Source organism: Neoarius graeffei, chromosome 19 (genome assembly GCF_027579695.1).
Source record: "Neoarius graeffei isolate fNeoGra1 chromosome 19, fNeoGra1.pri, whole genome shotgun sequence".
NCBI classification, from domain to species: domain Eukaryota; kingdom Metazoa; phylum Chordata; class Actinopteri; order Siluriformes; family Ariidae; genus Neoarius; species Neoarius graeffei.
In genome coordinates this window covers 29,109,416-29,133,893 of record NC_083587.1, presented here as the reverse complement: position 1 = coordinate 29,133,893, position 24,478 = coordinate 29,109,416, and the positions used below count along the sequence as shown (strand labels likewise).

Genomic DNA, 24,478 nt, shown 5'->3' with positions numbered 1-24,478 from the left:
GATCATTTCCCTCAATAAATAAATGACCAAGTATAATATTTTTGTCTCATTTGTTTAACTGGGTTCTCTTTATCTACTTTTAGGACTTGTGTGAAAATCTGATGATGTTTTGGGTCATATTTATGCAGAAATATAGAAAATTCTCCAAAAGGGTTCACAAACTTTCAAGCACCACTGTACACGTAGGTGGTTGCCATGGTGTTCCAGGTGGTATTTCCATTTTCATCAAACTTCACTTCTGGTTGAGATAAGTACATATTTCACATCCAGCATTTTTCTGTTCTGGACAGTCTTCATTTTTCAGAATTACGGTACAAAAAGGGTGCTGTTTGGGTCTTGCGATGGTATGGTGGTTGCTAGGCAGTTATGGTATCCGAGGTGGTTACAAGGTTGCTGCTGGGCAGTTGCTATGGCATTCCAGGTGGTTTCTAGTGTATTGCTCGGGTGTAGTTATGCTATTCCAGGGTGTTGCCAGGTAATTTCTGTGGTGTGCCGTGTGTTGTGTTCACACTGACTGCATCAGAAACCCACATCATATATTCATCTTCATAGGTTTTAATTTAAATTAGAACAGAGACACATGTACATCCACTCCCATTTATTTGGAGCATTTTTTTCTGTATTATTTCTGCTACAATGGCTTCAACATGCATCTTTTCAAGCATATATGCAGTTTAAAAAAATAAGATTAAAACATTTTTTTATTCTAAAAAAACAAAACACTCACAGTAATAAGTTTGATGGACATTTTTGTACTGTAGAGATGCAGGGAAAAGCTTCCACACTGAGGCACCTTAAAAATGTAACTGATATTTTTTATTTGCAATTTAACTTTGAAACAAAGAATCTGTCGATGGCACAGCATCATTAAAGTTTCAGTACCACAGAAAAACAAATCGCTGTAGAGGTCCGAGTTCAAACCTTTTCCTGTTTCTTTAACGTCCTCCACCTGTCCTTCAGCATGACGCTGGTCCGGTCTTCGAAATCAAACTGTTTCAGGATTTTGGACCACTTCCCTTCACCGTACTTCCTAACTCCTGCTTTCAGGTACCGGTCCTCTGTGGTGTTCCACTTCTACAGAGGACGCAAAATAGTATTTTTATCATCACGTGTATGAAGTCTCTATAACTTTTATATAATAATCTGACCCGTACCATTTCCTCCATGAGAACAGATATGTGTAATCTCAGCATGCCTGAGCGGATACACTGAGTATATAAACCCTTACCCTCTTGGATCGGTATTTGGAGACAGTGTTTTGCTCTAACGGTGGTGGCTCTTCAAAACTCCTTCTGGATACTTCTGTACAGATTGAAATAGAAACTTATCATCAGCATTTAAGAATATGGAACTTTATCTCTCTCTCTCCTGTCAATCACAGCGACACTAACCAATCATTGGCACCTTTTAACTCGTGTATGCGGAAGAAGACAGACCGTTCTTTACTCTGAGCAGCAGTTCAAAAATAAGTGGCTAGTGTCTCAGAGCAAAACTGTATTAGCCTTCATATGGGACTTCCTCTTTCTTCTGTCAAAACCTTTACATTTTTCATGTCGGCCTTTCACAAACCACTTGCGTGAGACAGAAACTAGTGTGCGTGTACATACGGGGTTTTACATTCACCATCAGGAGTTCTGGGGGAGGTAGGGGGTCGCGAGCTGCCCGATTTCTACCCTAATGGTAGAATTTGGAGTTTTGAACACACAGTTTGAACGCAGCTTTGCTGACTGGTGTCGGACAGCATCAGTAAAATTATTATACATGTTGGGCTCTAATCTTTTGTTTTCTACAGTAAATACAATTAACAGACAGTACTGTACAAAAGTCTTAGGCACCCTATTTTTCCCCCTTCATACAAACTTTGCTATAGATTTCTATTTTATAACTTCTACATTATCAAGTCAGTACAAAAACATTTTAGAGTCCAAATGTTCGTTTTCCAGCACAAAATTAAATGTTACAGAAAATAAATGCTTGTATCTAAGGAGCATAAGAGAGCACTTTTCAGATTAAAAAAAAAAAAAAAAAGACAAGTGTGCTCTGAGAGCACAGTATCCCCCACTGGCAACTATGCCATAAATCTGGTAAAATATGTGACTGAATTGAACGAAACTGCAATATGCGTATTACCAAGATATAACAAAGAATCCTGTCAAGTTTCGTGAAATTCCTCCAAAAATTGTGGGAGGAGTTGATTTCAGAAGTTGAGTTCCCTTCCTGGGACAGACAGACATCGCCATGACATAATCCCCCTTCGGGCCTTTCAGCCAGTGGGAGATAATAAAAATTGTGAGGGAAGTTGATTTCAGAAAGCAAGAACACCTTGATGAAATTGCCAAAGTACAAGTTTGTTAATAATCAAAGGGCATCACTCTGGCAAAATTTGCCCAAATGAAACGAAATTTCAATCTGTGTATAACTGTCATATTATAACAAAGCCTTTTGCCAAGTTTGGTGAAATTCCTCCACAAATTGTGAGAGGAGTTGATTTCAGAAGGACGTACACCCCTATGAAATTGTCAAAGTACAAAGTTATTTAATCAAGGATCAAAACTCTGGTAAAATTTTCACAAACGAAAATCAAATCACAATGCGTATTACTGTCATATCACAAGGCCTTCTGCCAAGCTTCGAGAAATTCATCCACAAATTGTCAGAGGAGTTGATGTCAGAAGGCAAGAACATCATGAAATTGTGAAAGTACAAGGTTGTTAATCAAGGGCCACAACTCTGGTCAAATGTGACCGAATTTAACGAAATGACAATATGCGTACTACCGATATACTAGAACAATGCCTTTTACTAGGTTTGATGAAATTCCTCCACAAATTGTAAGAGGAGTTGATTTCAAAAGGAAAACATACTCATGAAATTGTCAAAGTATAATAATTTTGCTAATCAAGGGCTGTAACTCTGGTAAAATGTGACCGAATTTAACAAAATTGCAATGTGTGTATTACCGACATATAACAAAGAATCCTGCCAAGTTTCATGAAATTCTTCCAAAAATTGAGAGGAGCTGATTTCAGAAGGTGAGTACCCTTCCCGGGACGGATGGATGGACATCGCCACAACATAATCCCCCTTTGGGCCTTTCGGCCAGCAGGGGATAAAAAAAGAACAAAAGGCTGATGTTCTAAATCACTAATGATTTTCAACCATTTCATGTTTGACAATGTTACGCACACATTTCAGAATTACAGAAACATATACTACCATTCAAAAGTTTGGGGTCACCCAGACAATTTTGTGTTTTCCATGAAAAGTCACAGTTTTATTTCCCACCATAAGTTGTAAAATGAATAGAAAATATAGTCAAGACATTTTTCTGGCCATTTTGAGCATTTAATCGACCCCACAAATGTGATGCTCCAGAAACTCAATCTGCTCAAAGGAAGGTCAGTTTTATAGCTTCTCTAAAGAGCTCAACTGTTTTCAGCTGTGCTAACATGATTGTACAAGGGTTTTCTAATCATCCATTAGCCTTCTGAGGCAATGAGCAAACACATTGTACCATTAGAACACTGGAGTGAGAGTTGCTGGAAATGGGCCTCTATACACCTATGGAGATATTGCACCAAAAACCAGACATTTGCAGCTAGAATAGTCATTTACCACATTAGCAATGTATAGAGTGCATTTCTGATTAGTTTAAAGTGATCTTCATTGAAAAGAACAGTGCTCTTCTTTCAAAAATAAGGACATTTCAAAGTGACCCCAAACTTTTGAACGGTAGTGTAATAACTGTAGTGTTTGAGTGTTTTCAGATAAAAGTACCGCAAGGACTGTCAGATGTCGAAAACTGCACATTGATATCTGCAATAATAAAAATTTGACGGCCATGAACACGAGTCAAAATTGCTACAATTTCATGGATTTTTTTCGTCTAATTTTTTCAATGAGGAAGGTTGTACATCATCTGTATTGTAATATAATATGATTTCAACTTATTGGATGGATGGTTTGTGCTAGTGTAGCATATTTCTTCATCTTCCAGGCTGGAGTACACCATTTTGTCGTATACATCTTGTTGGACCACGCAGGAAATGTCTACACTGCGACAAATTTACTATTGAGGTATTTTGTCAAATTTATCAAGCTCATGATGTCAAATTTGCATTTAATATCTAGTTTAGAATGAATTTCTCATCTACAAAGTATCCAGATTGGAAAAAAAAACCCCAAACATGTTCACAATATAACTTCCTAATACTACTGCGGTACGATTCAAAATGACAAAAATTTCCGTAGTGTCCGTAGGTCCCCCGTGTACACAATGCTGAGAGACGTACAATAAGCTCAGTACAATAACTATGAAGGGTCTTTAGTAACAACACAATATGTCTGTATGGTACTTGGAATGTCTTGCTGAATTACAAAATGCAGGACAATTAACTCACTTGTGGTGTCCGTAGGCCCCGTGTTATCTCATACAAAGTGTCAATTACATAAAAAGCTATAGGCAACTATGTTCCTACGTTTCAAGCCATAGTGTCCGTAAGCCCTTATGTCATGCTCAAGTTTAGAGTTCGCAATCGTTTATTTTTTTTATCCATATACGGCACTTTGGCTAGTATGAGGGTATGACCAAGGTATGCCACCTCTCTGACAAATCGTATGAGACATTTAGATAATAAGAATGATGGATGCCATTAATATGAAGACTTTCATCACAAAATGCTATATATCTAGTTTTGCTAATTTGAGAAAAAGCCATTTTTATTGTGCATTTTTGAAAAATGAAACTGATATAACGTTATTTGAAAAGTGTATTATAAACTACTCTAAATCATATGACATGTTCTGATATAATCCTTAACTCATGCAAAATGAAAAAAATGATTTTGTTATGGTGGCACGGTGGCGTAGTGGTCAGCACTGTCGCCTCATAGCAAGAAGGTCCTGGGTTCGAGCCCCGTGGCCGGCGAGGGCCTTTCTGTGTGGAGTTTGCATGTTCTCCCCGTGTCCGCGTGGGTTTCCTCCGGGTGCTCCGGTTTCCCCCACAGTCCAAAGACATGCAGGTTAGGTTAACTGGTGACTCTAAATTGACCGTAGGTGTGAATGTGAGTGTGAATGGTTGTCTGTGTCTATGTGTCAGCCCTGTGATGACCTGGCGACTTGTCCAGGGTGTACCCCGCCTTCGCCCGTAGTCAGCTGGGACAGGCTCCAGCTTGCCTGTGATCCTGTACAGGATAAGCGGTTACAAATAAATCAGGGATGAGAGTGGGTGGTCATCAAAAAAAGCAGAAAACAAGATGGCGCCCGAAGCCAATGGGGGGGGCTTCAAGATGACCCCCCGGAAAATTTTGAAAAATAAGGCCTTACAAACCACTTGTCCTGCAATCTGAGCTGTAATAGATTAAAAAAAAAAAAAACTGTTGTCTTTTTTATATATTTACATGAAAATATGTTTCAAATCAATAGCAGTATTGTTTGAATTCAAGATAAAAATCACATTCTACATTCAAGGGTATGGTTATAATTCATGATCAACAAAAACGACAAACTAAATTCACATTAAACTTAAGTTTTATTAATTATCAAAATGTTCATATATTAAATAAAATTTCTTAGGGAGAAAAGGTCAGTCACCCTATGTCCTCATTAGTTGCATATGATTTCAAAAAGTCTTTTGAAATATTTGTTTTCAAAACTGTCAGCATTAATTCAGATTTACTGACCATCATATACATGTTCAATGTATTAAATCAAACGAATGCTAAGTTTATGGGATAAATGTCTATGTACACTTTATACAATTATTTATAGTTCACAGTCACTTCTCATTTTCATTTAATCATTTCGACTTCTTCAGCTTTTTGGCCAAAGACAAAAGCTCGTCAGTCCTCTCTCTGTTTTTATACCAGCATCGATTTCACGTACCTTCGATTCGTCTCGCTTGTCAATTGTATTCGCCATTTTGAGTAAAAAAGCCGATACGAACTAGAAACGCATTTTTGAAGCACAGCGACGATGAACATGTGCAAGTTTCGATAAAATAGAACAGATGCGGGTACTTTTGTAAGAACTGTTATGATTGGCTTTTGTTCTCTCCCACACTCTTGTAAGAACTGTTATGATTGGCTATCATGCTCTCGCCAGCGATGTTTTGGCCAATTACATTGTAGATAACACGTATTCTATCGCGAGACTTAGCGAGACTAAAGATGGCGAAAATGTAAACATGTAACATCGTCGTACGCTTGAGTATCACGAAGGAACATACCCCAACCCCCCTCAATAAATGAAAAAAAAAATCTCAACGGATTTGGCATAATATAAAAAGGTTGATTTTTACTCAGAAAAAGCGGAAATCCGCCGAAAAGCGGAAAACTCTCATCCCTGATAAATGGATGGATGGTTTTGTTATTTTTTTTCCTCAAAATGCTATAAACCCATTCGACCATTTTTTCACAAAATGCTATATATCCAAGTTAATTAATAATGACAAAAGTCTGTAAGTTTTGCATGCAGTAAACGGTCACAATATGGTTTCTTAAATTAAAAAAAAAAAAAAGTCCTCCCAAGTATAATAAATGTGAAACTTTACACTTAATTGTAGCATTGTGACAAGAATGCTCTGAAGAGTTCTGTGGTAAAGGCACGATGATGGTTTCACCCCATACTCAATTTTTAAAAGCTAGCAACAGGACTAAAATACAGATATGTGCACAAATCAGTTTACAAGAAAACCCTGCATGCCTCATCTAAAATAATAGTTTGTTCTTTTAATCTTTTGTCCCATTTTACGTCCTGACCTGCTTCTCTCCGGCATTAAAAGCGAAATCATCATTGGAAAGTTTGTCTACATGACAGAGAACGATTGTCCCGTGCATTGAGAGTACACCCAAATTGTGTCACCTTTCCACCAGCAGAATACCTTATTTGCGTCTTTATTTCACGATATTCTACAGTCCTCCCTCTTTTTCTTGGCTTCGGTGAAACCAGAATTTTATCCTCTAATCCGTCGAAATCATCCATTTTTAGCAGAGAATAGTTCTCGATTCAGCGTCACTTCAAACGACCATAGGCACCGCCATGTTGGACGAATCGAGAGCGCTGATTTGTTGAGCGGATATAGCGCGATTCGGAAGAGTGGCGGATATCGCGGTTTGATAAAAAAGTGGAACTTCATGCAGTAAAAGCAATGGGATGTGTCACGTTTTGAGAAAAAAAAAAAAATTTGAGATATGAATAGAACTTACTATTGACAATCTATGTCTATTGGTTCCAAAATTTCTAATATGGCGTTTATTGCGTTTTGTGATGAAAGCGTTCATATCTTTACTATGAACATGATACAAGTTCTTATTTTTTGCAAATAGTGTTGAATGTTCGAATAGCATAGGATAACTGAAGTTATACATTGCATTCCTACTTTCAAACTTTTATAAGCTAATAAATGCTTTGGAAACAATTCAAAATAGTTGGCAGTTGTAACTGACTACCTTTAGTGTCCGAAGCCCCGTCGCAGTAATATTCTTCAAACCATAAAAATCATTCTTTGAATTCAGATAAATTGGAATATAAATTTAAATATCATTGTAGAGATGGCGGCACGGTGGTGTAGTGGTTAGCGCTGTTGCCTCACAGTAAGAAGGTTCGGGTTCGAGCCCCGTGGCCGGCGAGGGCCTTTCTGTGTGGAGTTTGCATGTTCTCCCCGTGTCCGTGTGGGTTTCCTCCGGGTGCTCCGGTTTCCCCCACAGTCCAAAGACATGCAGGTTAGGTTAACTGGTGGCTCTAAATTGACCGTAGGTGTGAATGAGAGTGTGAATGGTTGTCTGTGTCTATGTGTCAGCCCTGTGATGACCTGGTGACTTGTCCAGGGTGTACCCCGCCTTTCGCCCATAGTCAGCTGGGATAGGCTCCAGCTTGCCTGCGACCCTGTAGAACAGGATAAGCGGCTACAGATACTGGATGGATGGATATCATTGTAGAGATGTAAATGATAAGACAAATATACATTAATTACAAATTTCAGGTGTTTCAGTGGTTTACTAGCTTCTTACAAGGAAGAGTTCATGAGACCTTTTTTTTTGTTTGTTTCAGTACATATATTAGCGGAGAGCAGTCTTTTCAGTAATGGGGAAGATCTTGTTGTTCTCTGCTCTTAATATGACTGATTTTACAGACCAAATCAATTTGTCAATAATTTTATCCTTACAAGTATATTTATAGCATTTCTTTATCACAAATACAAAGTAATACGGCAAAATGCAGCGTCTGTAGGCCCCTGATAGTGCTGTAACTTGAACGTATGTAGCTTTTTTGGCAGTGAAGATAAGTGAGAAAAATTTTACAGGTATATATTAGACATAATTTGTGGTAATATACCATGGGTTTCTGCTGGAAAGGACATGGTCAATTTTTGGCCCTCAGTGAGACAGATTTGGTACACATTAGTGATTTTCTGCTGAAAGGCTGTTAGGATGACAGCTGGCTTATAAATCAGTTCCACGCGCAACATCATTTAATGCTGTGCAACACTTCTCGCACATCAGCCGAGACACTAAAATAGCAGTTTCCCCGTGTGACGTCCTTGATGTGCAGGAGATCTTTTTTCCTCCTGTTTTCTTGTCCTGTCACTTAATTTACACCTAGTTCACTTTTTCAGGTGCTTTTGCACTGCTAAATATTTTTATAGGCACAGAAGTGAGTCAAAATAACTTCCACTTCTGCTTTTGTGCCTTTTCTCTCATCGTTCATTTCGTGCTCGCAGCCCTCTGTGCACTTGTCCTTTTATGGGCGTCGTTACATGCAAATGTTGGGAAGGCGCATTGCGCTACAGGTGATCTCCTTTCGTGCGCGAGAACGAAAAAACCCAGCCTTTACAAAACGGGAAAGTGTATGTGAATATTTCCACACAACTTTAGAAAAAGATTGATGATAAAAAAAAAAAAAAGGGGGTCATGTGTGGTTTTTATTTCACACCAAGTTGTAACATGGGGGAAAGGGGCGGGGCCTCCAGGGGGTCATGTAATACTGAGGAGCTCAAAACACATATGACATGAAGTGTCGATCATTCCAGATTCATACGTCGATTGTAGAGGTCGACCGATCTATTGGCCGGCCGATTTTTGCCATTTTTTAACGAATCGGCATCGGCCGATTTTCTTATTTGGTCATGCCGATTTAAAGTCAGGCACGACAGCTATGTAGAACGCGGCGTGCAAAAGACCCAAGCCAACAAACGTTTCAGGAGTCAGCAGAGATAGCCTACAGGTAAGGCTTCAATTCTTACATTTCAATGTCCTAAAGTCGTATATTTGCTCTCATGATAGTTGTAATCTGTGATGTGTTGCTTCATTTAGTGAAAGGAAAAACGAATAGCATTTCAACTGCATCAGAGTTGTAGAATTCCTCTCGAAACGAAACGTTGCGATGCGTAGCCTTGTAGCCGCGAGTGCGTCGGGAACGCGTCGACTATGTAAGCCCCCTTAACGCTGGTGACCGCTATGTTCCGATCTAAACTGTAGTAATGGACAATCTAAGTGAAAAGTTAACAAAAAGAGGACGCAAAACTAACCTGTGAACGTATTATAACATCGCCATCCCATGTCCATTCGTTTTCGCGATGTATACATGTTTGATTTGATTGTGAACCAGAGACCGATGCTAGACCCCTGCAGTTCCTATTTCCGGTTTCCTGCACAGCATGCTGGGAGACGGAGTTTTATATTGTTGAAACGGAAACGTGTGAAAGTTCAAGGCGTGGAAGTTCCACAGTGAAACTGTATAACTTGAACATGTATTTTGCCGTTTTGAAGTAACTATCTGAAGTTGTCACATCATGGAAGTCTTCTTGCACTCTGTTAGTCTATTGATTATTCATTTTAATACGTTTAAGTCATTAATTTGTTAATTCTTATTGTTATGATGAGTAGTCATTTTTATATAATACATAATATTTATACTATATAATGAATAAAATAAATGTTATGAATAATAAAATCTAAATGAAATTAATAATTTCTTTCATTAACATATAGTAACAGTAACATTGAAGGCACTATTAAATGCTAACCTTGAATGTTTGTTCTGTTTAGGAATTGCTATTTTTTTATGTTGCTAGTACGTCCTGTGTTACTAGTGTGTTTGCAGCACTAATATATTTTTATTTCATATTTATTTTTATGTTGATTATATATTGAATATTTCAGACTCAGAGTTCAGTAGAATTTCATTAGTAGCCTTTGACTTAACTGGTATGTATTTATTTTATATTTCATATGTTGATTTTTAGGGGCGGCACGGTGGTGTAGTGGTTAGCGCTGTCGCCTCACAGCAAGAAGGTCTGGGTTTGAGCCCCGTGGCCGGCGAGGGCCTTTCTGTGCGGAGTTTGCATGTTCTCCCCGTGTCCGCGTGGGTTTCCTCCGGGTGCTCCGGTTTCCCCCACAGTCCAAAGACATGCAGGTTAGGTTAACTGGTGACTCTAAATTGAGCGTAGGTGTGAATGTGAGTGTGAATGGTTGTCTGTGTCTATGTGTCAGCCCTGTGATGACCTGGCGACTTGTCCAGGGTGTACCCCGCCTTTCGCCCGTAGTCAGCTGGGATAGGCTCCAGCTTGCCTGCGACCCTATAGAAGGATAAAGCGGCTACAGATAATGAGATGAGATGTTGATTTTTTCCGAGTGTTCAATTTTCAATAAATCGTGTTAAGTTTATAAGTGTTGTGCGTCCTCTTACTAGTATGATATTTTAGCATGCCAATTAAGGACAATATGATAGCATATCGGCCCTAAAAATCGCCCCAAAAAAATCGGCAGCTCATATCGGCCATCGGCTGACTCTAACCTCTAAATATCGGTATCGGCTTTAGAAAAACCCATATCGGTCGACCTCTAGTCGATTGGCTCATTTCTGGTTTTTATCGAGAATAAGTAATAAGAAGCTCTTTTTTTGTGTAATTCTGAGTGCTAACTCGGAGCAGAATTCATGCTAAATATTCTAAACAGGAGCAGCAAGCCATACAACACCAGCCAATCATGTGCTGGCGGAAAGAGGTGAGAACACACGTTTGTTACATCACCATTCACATAAATAACAGGTGGATGAAAACAACACGCAAATGATAAGCAGTTTTTCCAACAACGCAAGTTCGTACTTAATTTGGCTGCTCGCGGAGGAAGACACAGCAGCCTGTTTGTGTTTTCTGGTTTCCAGGGACGAGCAGCTCGGCTGGAGAAAAGCTTCTTTTTGGGTCTGTGAGAAATACGATATAATAACAGTATTAGTGAACATAGGAGCTTGCACACGGTCCTGCGTTTAAAGCTGTGACACTGCGTCGGTTGTAACGATGTTTTACAGTTGAGCCGGAATAGAACTGAAACTCACCTCAGATTAAGCTCTGATGAAACGGCGTTTGATTCGGGCCTTAATAAAGCAGAAAAGAACACAATTTCAACTAGCGATACACAGTGCCCATATATATTTCACTGCTTCTTCAAGCCATTTTTGTCCAAAGAAAGTTTTCATTTTGACAATTTGGTGATTAAAGTCGACATGTTCTTTGAATAAAATTGTTAATAACGTGAAGTGATTTCAGGCAATCTCTAAATTCAACTCGAAAACTGAATTTTAAATACACTGTGTTGGAAAAATACATTCAAGTATTGTATTATTATTATTGACCATTTCCACTCCCGTAACGCTTTTTCTAGTGCTGTACTTTTTCTAAGACTAGAAAGTCCCTTTTGTGAGAACGTATCCTACTTTACAGGACTGTCTGGTCGTAGTTCCTCGATGTTCTGGTCCACATCAGCCTGCTCCGGTCTCTCCTGACGAACCTGAACCACTTTCGAGGCAGCCTATAAGAGAGGACGTCTCATCACTCTCACTGGAGCTATATTTCAATGCCATGAGCGTATAAACCTCCTGCAGGTGAGAGTGAGTGAGGGAAAGAGACGCTACAGACCATGTTCAATACCTTCAATAAAAAGTCAGAAGGATGTTTCTCAAGGAATGCGTCCAAGAACGAGTTCACGCTCTTCAGGAGGTGATTAAAGGAGAACCTGGTTAGGAGCTGGTTGTACACATCCTTCTTAGACACAACAGTGGACAGGTTCCTCTGCAGTTTCTGTGAATAATAATAATAAACAACAAACCAAGAAGAAGAAAAGAAGAAAGACAGAAGACAATGAAAAAAGAAAGAACACAAGAAATAAGAAAAGTGAAAAAGGGAGAAAGATGAAAAGAAGACAAAGATCAAGAAAGAACAAAGGAAATACAAAAAAGGGTAAGAAAAAACAAGAAAAACGAAAGAAAGGAAGAAATTAGAAGAAAAAGGAAGATAAAAAAGAAAAGCAAAAGAAGAAAACTAAGTGAAGAAACTAAACATGGAAGAAAGAAAGATAAAAAAGAAAGATAACTAGATAGAACTCGACGCCAACGCCTCCGCCCAGTAGACTACACGCCTTATTAAGCTGTGATTTGGGGATGGACATTTGACCTCACAGTAATCTTGACCTGGTGAAATTACTTGTATCAGCCTTGGAGACATTGTGTTCACAAGGTTTTCGGACAGACATTTGACCTCACAGTGACCTTGACCTTAGACCTTTTGATTTCAAAATCTAATCCGTTCATGTTTGTCCCAAAGCGCACAAATGGTGAAAGTTTGGTGAAATTCCTTTCATTAACCTTTGAGATATCGCGTTCACAAGGTTTCGGGACGGACGCACAACCCGAAAACATAATGCCTCCTGCACCTTACGGTGGCGGAGGCATAAAAAAAGAAAGATAAAAAGAAAAACTAATTAAAGAAACTAAAAAAGAAAGAAAGAAGAGAAGAAAAAAGATGAAAAGCAAAAGAAGAAAACAAGATAAAAGAAAGAAATAGAAAAAGAAAGATGAAGTAAAAAGCAAAAGAAAAACCTACAGAAACTAAAAAAAAAGGAAGAGAAGAAAAAGACGAAAAGCAAAAGAACAGTAAGTAAAGAAACCAAACAAAAGAAAGAAAAGGAGTATAAGGAGAAAGCAAAAAAAGGAAAATTAAGTAGAAAAACAAGAAAAAGAAAAAAAATTAGAGAAGAAATGAGGGGAAAAAAAGAAATATGAAAGAAAAAAATGAAAAAGTGTAATGAAGAAGAAAGAAAAAGATATTTTGTGTGTGTACTTCCACTGTGTGCGTGTTTACACGAAACTGCTGATTGGTGAGCTGCTGGAACGCCACTGTGACATGAGGACACGAGTGTAAGACCAACATCGTGGTGCGAGACGCTCACAGTGCGCAGTGAGGGAGTGGCGTGAGTAACGTGTGATTTGAAACAGAGTACAATGTGAACATCAGCTCATCAGTTAACGACCCGTTTACAGCGCAGTGGAATGAAGAGGAAGTTACCTCCGGTACATCAGTATTCTTCTCGAGCCACTGCAGTGTGTGAGCTGCGAGCTGAGGGTTTCCTTTCTCCAAACACACACCAACACACTGGAACAAAACAGCACAGACAAAACACACACCTGATTCCAGCTTTATACATCTGGGTCAATGGAAGGAAAGCAAAATGGAGGAGATGTGCGCATGTGTGTATCACTCCTATAACACCACTGTTATCTGAATGAAGAAACTCGTGTACACACACACACACACACACACACAGCTGAACTCTGACCTGGATAAATAACAGGTATTTTATGTTGTCGAATAGTGCAGCATCATTTGTGGCGTCCTTCAGACAGTCCCACACCAAGACAGCGGACATCAGAGGAGTCACTTTGTTATTCGGGTCATAATGCACATCTATGGACACACACACACACACACACACAATTACCTCCTACATTAACCAGCCAATGACGTGAATAATCTCATTTAAGACTTTGTAAGGCTCATTTTCTCAGTCAAAAATCAGGAAAGGGGGGAAAAAAAACCTTCATCCATTCTGACGTTGGTAAAAGAAAGCCTTTCATTTGGTTCAAATGGTTAAACTTGATGCATACTGAAAACTGAAAGCAATTAGAGATAATGAAACTGAATAAATAAACCGAAAGCAGCTAGAGATAATGAGATGAGGCGAGATTATATTTCTCTGTATTTTTATATGAGCTTACAGAAGGAAAACACATTTGATGCAATCCAATAATACTTTCATTCACTGTGACTATTTATTTTAAGAAATGATAAACATTCTTCGAAAGCATCACTTGTGTTATTTTCTGTGGGTCTCTGTATGGATACAATATTCAGGCATGAGATTTTTCAGCTAAAAATCTGATTTAAGACTTCCCTTTCATTGTTATTATATTAAAATTCAAGACGAGTATTATTTCAGATTTTTCACTCCGAGTTATCTCATGCCTGATACATGAATCCCATAACCTAGACCAGTGATTCTCAAACTGTGGTACGCGTACCACTCCATTCTAGTGGTACGCCAAAGAATCACTTAATTAAATATAAATAAAATTTAAAAAAATAAAATAAAACGTGAAATACTATCCATAATATCCGAATGGATGAAAATATCTTATCAACCGATGACAAGAAAATGAAAGGAGATACAAATTAAGTTAAAAATTTTAAAAAGTTTGGAAGTGCTTCTGGGTAGCCATACGTAGCATACGTACGCATTCCCGCCGGTTCCGCTGACAGACGGTTATCCGCCATTGGTAGACTAGGCTGTGATGGGAAAAGGTGGAGGTGGCTTTGCTAATTATGACGAGTACGACAAAATTACTGTCGTGGCTTAAATCCGCGAATGGGAGCGTGGATCAGGGGAGAGGGAGAACTGAAGAGGACGTGTGTGAGCCGAGCGTGGATGCTAACGACAGTGGCAAAAACAACCCCAGAACTGCTAGCAAACGGCAGAAACCAGTAAGGAGGAAGTATGATGAAAAATACATAAAACTGGGATTCATTTGGAGCGGGACAGAGGAGCTGCCCAGGCCGCAGTGTGTTGTATGCGGGGACGTTCTGAGCAATGAGTCCATGAAACCATCGCATCTCAAACGGCATCTTACAACCAAACACACAGCACTAAAGGACAAACCAATGGATTTTTTTTTTTACGAAAACGTGATGAACTGAAGCAGTCCAAGTCCACCATTCTGTCCTATGGTACACCCGTAGCCAAAGCACAGGAAGCTTCATATCGTGCCAGCCTCCTGATCGCCAGACCCGGTAAGCCGCACACAATCGGGGAACTGCTGTGTTTGCCATTAGCCAAAGAGATGACACGTATCATGTGTGGAGAGAAAGCTGCCAGAGAGTTAAACTTGGTGCCGCTTTCAAATGACACCGTGTCAAGGAGAATAAACGACATGGCTGACGATGTTAAAAAGACACTGATTGAGCGCATTAAGAACAGTAGATATTTTACCATACAGCTTGATGAGACTACAGATGTTGCAGATTTGGCCAATTTATTTGATTCATTATTTAAGTACAGTGTTTTATTTTCCTATATTTAAACACAGTGTTACTGTTCAAAGTACTGTGTGTAATGTTACAGTGGCCAACAATATTAAATATACTTGTTAAATAAAACATCCGCCTTGTTTTTAATGAATACTTAGGCCTACTACGCTACTGTATTTTAATGTTGGTCATTATGGTGGGACTTGGAGAGCCAAGTATTTTCTGAGGTGGTACTTGGTGAAAAAAGTTTGAGAACCACTGACCTAGAGTAATTGATAGAACAATATCAACAATTCAAAAACTAACTGTATAAACTTTAAATGGTTTGCAATTAATTGGGATCCACTGTTTTCATCGTTTCAACCGCGCATCAGACCCTCATCCAATTGAAAATGTCGTTCACGCACTTTTCTCCCCCATGAGGATTTTGAAAAGTTGGCAAGTATGCGTTTTGTTATTTTAGTTTTTTCTGCTGTAGACAGATGGCCTTGTGCAAAATTACCCTTCTGGATGAGTGTGTAAAGTACGGAAGAGCGATAGTTCCACTAAGAAATACATTTTTTTTTTTTTATTTCTGAGAAAAAAAACTCAGAATTTTTGAGATTAAAGTCAAAATTTGAGAGAAAAAAAAAAGTCAAAATTTGAGGAAAAAAAAAAAGAAGGTGACATTTTTGAGAAAAAAAAAAGTCAGAAATTTTTGAGAAAAAAAAAAAAAAGTCAGAAATCTGTAGAAGGCGGGCTTCCATACGGAAGTGACGCTCACTCGCGGCCGGTAGACATGAATGGCTGAGACCAGAGCCATGGAATTCAGAGTTGTGACAACTGGGGTACAGGAAGTCGGTTGGTGATGTGATTCACGTAGATTCAAATACTTCTAGGCAGCGGCTTTCTGTTTGCTAGAGACTAACACAGAACCACTACATAACAAGCAAAGATTAAGTAGAAACGAATTACATTTACCTTTACCGCACTTTCCGTGTTCTACGGCCACTTCCTGGAACTAGACACATAGATCGCCATTGACATAGTTCCACTAGTTCCAGGAAGTGGCCGTAGAACACGGAAAGTGCGGTAAAGGTAAATGTAATTCGTTTCTACTTAATCTTTGCTTGTTATGTAGTGGTTCTGTGTTAATCTCTAGCAAACAGAAAGCCGCTGCCTAGAAGTATTTGAATCTACGTGAATCACATCACCAACCGACTTCCTGTACCCCGGTTATCACAACTCTGAATTCCATGGCTCTGGTCTCAGCCATTCATGTCTACCGGCCGCGAGTGAGCGTCACTTCCGTATGGAAGCCCGCCTTCTACAGATTTCTGACTTTTTTTTTCTCGAAAATTTTGACTTTTTTTCTCGAAAGTTTTGAGATTGTTTCTCGAAATTTTTTGACTTTTTTCTAGAAATTTCTGACTTTAATCTCGCAAATTCTGAGTTTTTTTTCTCATAAGTTTCCAAATAAAATATAAAACCCCGGCCCTATTGCTCTGCCGTAGTAAAGGGACATACTTTCATATTAAAAAAAAAAAAAAAAAAAAAAAAAAAAAACACCACTACATTGGTCCAGAATATGCCCTTTAAAGCTCTGTATTTAATGTCGTTAACTAGTAGGATGCACTTTGTTATTACATTACTTTCACGACCACTTTTTGACCGTCAGTTTCCAGGCAACCAAAACATGAAACTGGGCAGCGCGCTGAGGTTTCTCCTACACTGGATCTCTAGCGAATAGATCTGTATTATCTATCGTCCGTGTTACGTTGCAGTGCATGTTGGGATATCAGGAATGTGTTGGATATTCAGTACCGTGCTCCAAAAATCACAAAATAATGAAAGACTAACCGAGTTGTGGTTTGTTTTTAAATTACATACAGCAATATGTACTAACTCAAACGTGTGAAAGAAGTACAGCACCTTGTGATGTCAGACAACGAGAAAAAAAAAATTAAAGCCGCAAGCGGCCTCGACGGGCCCTCGCGCCAGCGGCCAAGGGGGGCGGGGGCATGCGTCCCCGCGAAATACCTTCCACAGCGTCCTCGACAAGAGACATTACTCCCACAATGACGACAAAGCACAGAATTGGACACATGGCAACAATAGGGTCTCGCACTGTACGGTGCTCGGGGCCTAATAAAAATAGCGAAAGTGCACAAAATTTGGCGTATATGTCAGGTGAGCTATGAAGAGTTTGCGTATGAAGTTTGATGACAATTGAGTAAATAGAAGATGAGATATAGATTTTTGAAGAATAAATTTTTTGGTTTTTCCCATGTCAGTAGGTGGCGCTATGCTGTACATGAGCGATTATGAGTTGGAGAAATAAGTGTCTACAACAGCATCGTACTAACACATGGTAGTGGTGTGAAGGAAAAGCATTATGGAATTATTTCCCAAAAACCCGTTTTGGAGCAATTGCGTCGGCCAAAAACAGCGCCCCCCATGGACGAAAATTTCCAAAATGTGGTATACATGACATGGGACGTAGAAAGAGGGTGGCCATGAAGTTTGACCAAATTTGAGGAAAGATTGGAATTTTTGCCCAAAAATAGCGCCCCCAGTGGCGAAATATCACAGAAATTGGGTAACATGTCAGAAGCCCAGTGAGTGATTTGCGTGTGAAGTATGAGCAGTTTTGAGCAATCAGAAGATTTATGAATTTTTAAGAATGTAAAATTTTGCATCGAAAATTGATTGACGTATAACTTCTGAACGGTTAATCCTACATGAAACGTATTTAGTAACTTTTGTCAGCCATGTCTGTAGATGATGTGTATCAATTTTGGTGACATTCCTATGAACGGTCAAGGAGGAGTTGCGCCGTCTTCGTGGCCATGCATTTCGCACAAAAGTGAAATTACCTCACTTCCTGTTGGGCGTGGCTAATGCATTGGCATTACATTTTTGTCCGGCTTAGTGAGACACATATGCGTACCAAATGGCATGCCACTACTACAAACTACATGGCACCCAGGCACCTTAAAGCGGGAGGCCAAAATCACAACGACTTAGGGGGCGCTATAGAGGCCCTGAGCCCCGGCCAAGTTTGGGCTTCTGGTTCTGAGTAGCGGTGGCAATTCTCGGAACTGGCGCCAAATTTCGTGCGTTTTCGCCCATGGCAAGTGCCCCGAAAATGGCCCAACAGCGGAGAAAAATAAAGAAGAAGAAGAAGACGGAAGAAGAAGAAGAAGAAGACGGAAGAAGAAGAAGAAGACGGAAGAATAATAATAGTGAACTCTTACAAGAACAATAGGGCCTTCGCCCATAGGGCTCGGGCCCTAAAAAACGAGGGGGGAAAAGAAAAAAAAAAATCAAAAATCACCCAAGTTTTTGCCGTCCATAATTCTGGAAAGCAGGCAGCAGATGGTTCTCTTCATTTGCTGATTGTCCTGAAGCTGGTACTCATCATCGATCATCGCTGGAGAAATAAAACAATGTTTACTTCTACATCAACAACAGCACGGATCAATCAGTCTGGTGCAAACATGAAAAATGATCAGGTGCATTTTACAGTGTAAATACATCGTGAATGTATCACATAATGCAATGTGAAAGGAAAAGTCCAGCCTGAAACTATGTCTGTACTGAAATATCTGGACAATTCCGGTGATCGTTTCTGGGTTGGCTCTGTATTTTCGTTATCCCTGGGAGGAGTTCAGTGTGGTTGTGATGTGCTGAGATCACTTTGCTTTGCTCGCACCGTTATAATGAAGTTTAACAGGAGAAAAATTTCAGTGAAACGTACGAGATAAATCAGGCTGTTAGTGCCTCACTCACTTTTTTCCTGCAATGTTAAAGAAGAACTGAAGGCAATTTTTTTATCAAAATTCTATTTCTCATTTTATTAAATATAGGAATGCATTCCTGACAGCTATTTTGTCGCTGCTATAGCAAGTTATGAGTGTCTGAAATATGCTATGTAATATATCAGTCCATATGTCAAAGCAATGGCCGTAAACGAGATTCGTCGAGACCTGAGCGAGACATTGTAGGATGGAAGTAAAACGTACAGCGGAAATCAAAGCAACCAACATCTGCCAACGCTGTCAAAAGACATGCGCACCCTCTTTCGAATGCTGATGTAATCAAGCCAGAAGTTTTCCGTGTCCGAAATCGCTCCCTACTCACTATACAGGGCACTATATAGTGGGGACGCCATTTTGTAGTGCTGTCCGAAACCTTAGTGAGGATTATTTACACCCTATATAGTGCACTCAAAGTATCCCACAATGCACCACGAAAAGTAGTGTACAACTGATGGTCAGCAACCAAAGCAATATATCCCATCATGCACTGCAGTCTCATCTCATCTCATTATCTGTAGCCGCTTTATCCTGTTCTACAGGGTCGCAGGCAAGCTGGAGCCTATCCCAGCTGACTACGGGCGAAAGGCGGGGTACACCCTGGACAAGTCGCCAGGTCATCACAGGGCTGACACATAGACACAGACAACCATTCACACTCACATTCACACCTACGGTCAATTTAGAGTCACCAGTTAACCTAACCTGCATGTCTTTGGACTGTGGGGGAAACCGGAGCACCCGGAGGAAACCCACGCGGACACGTAGAGAACATGCAAACTCCGCACAGAAAGGCCCTCGCTGGCCACGGGGCTCGAACCCGGACCTTCTTGCTGTGAGGCGACAGCGCTAACCACTACACCACCATGCCGCCCCTGCACTGCAGTCACGCTGAAAAATCAAATTAAAAAAAAAAGTCTCAAATTTGATTTAATAAAAGGCAGCGGCAAAGAGGAAAGTATTCAGCCTTGATTTAAAAGAACTGAAAGATGCAGGTACTTTGTATTGATTAATGTGGGAAATGCGCTCAGTACAATATGTATTGATCACAAAAACACATGCATGTATTTATTATTTTGAAAACTCACCAGCTGCCTGATCTGGCACGTTTTAATTGTGCGACAGTAATGACGTAAATACCAGCGTGACGGACTGGTGTCCGAAAGCTTTTTTTTTTTTTTCATTTAACCAATGGTTTGAAGTCGTATGGAATAATCTCCATCACTGATGAAGCTGGCAAATCTCGAAATTAATCTAAATTGGAATGAGATGGCGATCTGGCTGCTGTGTAAACAGTTTTCAAAATGGCGGCGCTGACACTTCACGTTTGAAGTCTCGTGCAAGTCTCGTGAAGATCGCGCGGACAAGCAACGCCTGTCGTGGACCATACGACCTACATTCAAAATGGCTAAAAACCAAAAAGGCTGCCAAGTGTAATATAATATTCCAATACGAGTCATGATATAAAGGTTAATAAAACCGAAAATGTAATTGAATAACACGTTAATTAAGAAATAAAGCAAGTTTAAAAACAACTTCAGTTTTCCTTTAAAGAAGTCTAATGTAGAAGTAAAGGAAAGAGCAGACAGTGGGCTCCAAGAACGCAATGAAGCAATACACTGAGTTACGGAAAAGATTTGGATCGGCTCCTTAGTCTCTCTTTGAACGTGCATGTGTGTGTTTTTTAAGATGAGGAGGCGAGAGCGACGGACAGATTAAAGCATCATCCACATATAGAGCGATTCACTCGTCACTTATTGTTTCGTAGCTGACAGTTTGGCTCATGTGGACATTCTAGGTTCCAGTCACCTAGGTATCCCTTTTGTATATTTATTTTTAACTCAGTGTTGGCATCATCCATCAGTCAGTGGAATCCTTCGCCCCCACTAGTTTTCATCTCAAACTTGAGATCTGTTGAACTCAGCACGCGCCTACTTATCATCAATGGTGAGGTTATTTCACCTGTCATTGTTACAAATCAGCAAATGTCACAGATGTTCCATGGGCTCCGGTCGCCACATCGCTGCTATTGTCTTCCTGTGTGTAGCTGCTGAAAGGACTAAAGCTCCGCTGCATCACTCTCTTTGGGTAAAGATGGCACCACTTTCATTAGGAAATCAAATGGCATTCTGAGCGACGTTTGACAAAGTAAAAACAAGCCAACACTAACAAAGGAAGTTGAAACAAAAAGTCAGCTTCATTATAAAATAAATCTGGGATGCAATTGAACACATGTCCTGAAACAGTGCTGGCATTTCTTTATATACGTAAGCGCAATATATTGCTGATTATTACACTTTGTAATCAAATTATGACATTTTATGCCTCTAAAGCACAACAGGGCGGCACGGTGGTGTAGTGGTTAGTGCTGTTGCCTCACAGCACAAAGGTTCCGGGTTCCAGCCCAGCGGTCGGCGAGGGCCTTTCTGTGTGGAGTTTGGATGGTCTCCCCGTGTCTGCGTGGGTTTCCTCCGGGTGCTCCGGTTTCCCCCACGGTCCAAAGACGTGCAGTTGGGTCATTCCACGTCAATTCAACCAGGGCCCGCGCACTTAGGTCTCGAAAAATTCTGAAAAAAAAAAAAATCACCAGATGTACCCATGTTACCTAGGAGAAACACTGTAAATGTATTTGAATGTAAGCTGTATACTTTCCATACTACAGCCAGTTTTACTGGGGGAGGGGGGGGGGGGTCAATTTTGTTCAGACTCTTTTTTTTGGTCAAAGTTCACAAGCCCATAGCTCAAGAACTAAACCATGTAGGAGGCTCAAATTTTGCATGCTGGCACATAAATAGGAATAGTATGTAGCAAAACTGTCATTTTGGGTCTGGATGATCCTGCATGGTCATAGCACTCCTTCAAAGATGATCAAAATTTTATTGGCATTTTTGGCTGTGCTCTGTTTAGGCCTTCAGAAGACATATTTTTACCCAACATAGGCTCTTGATTTTTTTTTTCCCCTTATTGAGATAAGTAGAAACACTCTCAAAAAAAAGCAATAAACAGAAAGGAAACTCTATCAGTGTTTGAACAGAAGACCTCACAAGTCTGACAAATCATTTTGGATGTCATTTTCAGAGCACCGTAACACCTTGTGGGAATGTGTGCAGATTTTTTTAAATATTCTTTTCTTTATTCTCCATGATCCCTTCTTTTTAAAAACACCAATTTGGCTTGTCTTACTCGAATCTTTCTCTCTTATTTTCCACCCTGAACATGGGCAAAATGCACCATTGAGAGCAATAAATTTACAGTGTTTCTCCTAGGTAACATGGGTGCATCTGGTGATTTTTTCAGAATTTTTTGAGACCTAAGTGCGTGGGACCCAGTTAGGTTGACGTGGGGCGGCCTTGGGCTGAAGTGCCCTTGAGCAAGGTACCTGACCCCTGACTGCTCCCCGGGCGCTCTGGTGTGGCTGCCCACTGCTCTGTGTGCGCGCGTGTGTTCACTGCTTCAGATGGGTTAAATGCAGAGGATGAATTTCACTGTGCTTGAAGTGAAGTGTGCATGTGACAAATAAAGGTTTCTTCTTTCTTCAGAAGGTGATGTTTGGTGTTTTAGTTTCCAGACACTGACAGTAAACTCATAAATAAATTAAATCAAAAATCAACCCACAATATACACTACCGTTCAAAAGTTTGGGGTCACCCAGACAATTTTGTGTTTTCCATGAAAAGTCACACTTTTATTTCCCACCATAAGTTGTAAAATGAATAGAAAATATAGTCAAGACATTTTTCTGGCCATTTTGAGCATTTAATCGACCCCACAAATGTGATGCTCCAGAAACTCAATCTGCTCAAAGGAAGGTCAGTTTTATAGCTTCTCTAAAGAGCTCAACTGTTTTCAGCTGTGCTAACATGATTGTACAAGGGTTTTCTAATCATCCATTAGCCTTCTGAGGCAATGAGCAAACACATTGTACCATTAGAACACTGGAGTGAGAGTTGCTGGAAATGGGCCTCTATACACCTATGGAGATATTGCACCAAAAACCACACATTTGCAGCTAGAATAGTCATTTACCACATTAGCAATGTATAGAGTGCATTTCTGATTAGTTTAAAGTGATCTTCATTGAAAAGAACAGTGCTTTTCTTTCAAAAATAAGGACATTTCAAAGTGACCCCAAACTTTTGAACGGTAGTGTACTGTATTGTTGAATAACTTTTGACTAAAGAGGGATTTATAACTGAATGAAAGAAACTAACTCCATTGAAGTTCAATGTTACTGGGCTTCATTTAAAGAAGCTTAAATGGACTCAATGATTTCTCTTCCAGCCAATGCACAAGTAAGTCCCGCCTCCTGTAATGCGATTGGCTAAGAGTTTTTACACACCAAGAATCCACCAATCTTAGCAAAGAAGAACAAAGCACCGGCCCAATCACAACACAGCAGGAGGCGGAACAAGCTGCTCTCGAACAACAACCACCACCGCTAAACATTTGGACTTACCTTCAAACACTTTTAAAGTTTTGCTGAACTTCTCGGTGTTTTGCTCTCTGTAATAGTGACACAGTGACAGGAAATTGAAGTCAACGATCCACGACTTGGCAACACTTTCGACCTCAGAAATGTTCACTTTGGCGCCTGTTGTGTTCGAAATAACCGCCTGGACTTCCTGTGCAGCTCCGGCATCCATCATGAAGCCGTGAACAAGTTCCTGCTGCAGCGTGAACAAAATACAGATCTCTCTCTGTGAAAGAGTGAGAGAGAAAAACTGAGCAAATAAACTCAAATAATGCAAAGCGTCATGTTTTTCCTGCTTCTTCTTCGCCTCGTCCTTCTCATGTGCGCTTACTGCCACCTCCCGGACAATACAACGAATAACTTCTTCTTCTTCTTCTTCTTTCCGATTTATTGGCGGTTGGCATCCACTATGGTGCATTACCGCCACCAACTGTATTATTGCGACATTGCAATGAGGTATGGAGCTTCAATGGACAACGAATAACATACAATGGCAACGGTTTTAAAATTATGCACATCTCATCTCATTATCTGTAGCCGCTTTATCCTGTTCTACAGGGTCGCAGGCAAGCTGGAGCCTATCCCAGCTGACTACGGGCGAAAGGCGGGGTACACCCTGGACAAGTCGCCAGGTCATCACAGGGCTGACACATAGACACAGACAACCATTCACACTCACATTCACACCTACGGTCAATTTAGAGTCACCAGTTAACCTAACCTGCATGTCTTTGGACTGTGGGGGAAACCGGAGCACCCAGAGGAAACCCACGCGGACACGGGGAGAACATGCAAACTCCGCACAGAAAGGCCCTCGCCGGCCACGGGGCTCGAACCCGGACCTTCTTGCTGTGA

The 24,478-nt window shown here is 40.2% G+C and overlaps 1 protein-coding gene across 3 annotated transcripts; it reads right to left on the bottom strand.

Moving 5' to 3' along the window:
- Positions 1–583: 583 nt before the first annotated feature.
- On the bottom strand, positions 584–23,953 carry terf1 (telomeric repeat binding factor (NIMA-interacting) 1). 3 transcript variants are annotated; one of them, XM_060899959.1, is made up of 11 exons: positions 23,609–23,698; positions 21,533–21,719; positions 18,672–18,767; positions 13,611–13,738; positions 13,340–13,426; positions 11,927–12,076; positions 11,713–11,807; positions 11,335–11,373; positions 11,105–11,202; positions 1,229–1,302; positions 584–1,074 (listed from the first exon to the last, which is right to left on the bottom strand). In XM_060899959.1, the coding sequence occupies exons 3-11, from the start codon at positions 18,763–18,765 to the stop codon at positions 916–918; spliced, it is 924 nt and encodes a 307-aa protein (XP_060755942.1). In that variant the 5' UTR covers positions 18,766–18,767; positions 21,533–21,719; positions 23,609–23,698; the 3' UTR covers positions 584–915. The 3 variants fall into 3 exon arrangements, with proteins under 3 accessions (XP_060755942.1, XP_060755940.1, XP_060755941.1); XM_060899957.1 differs by lacking the exon at positions 21,533–21,719 and having other exon boundaries at positions 23,609–23,953; XM_060899958.1 differs by lacking the exons at positions 21,533–21,719; positions 23,609–23,698 and adding an exon at positions 21,115–21,499.
- Positions 23,954–24,478: the final 525 nt, after the last annotated feature.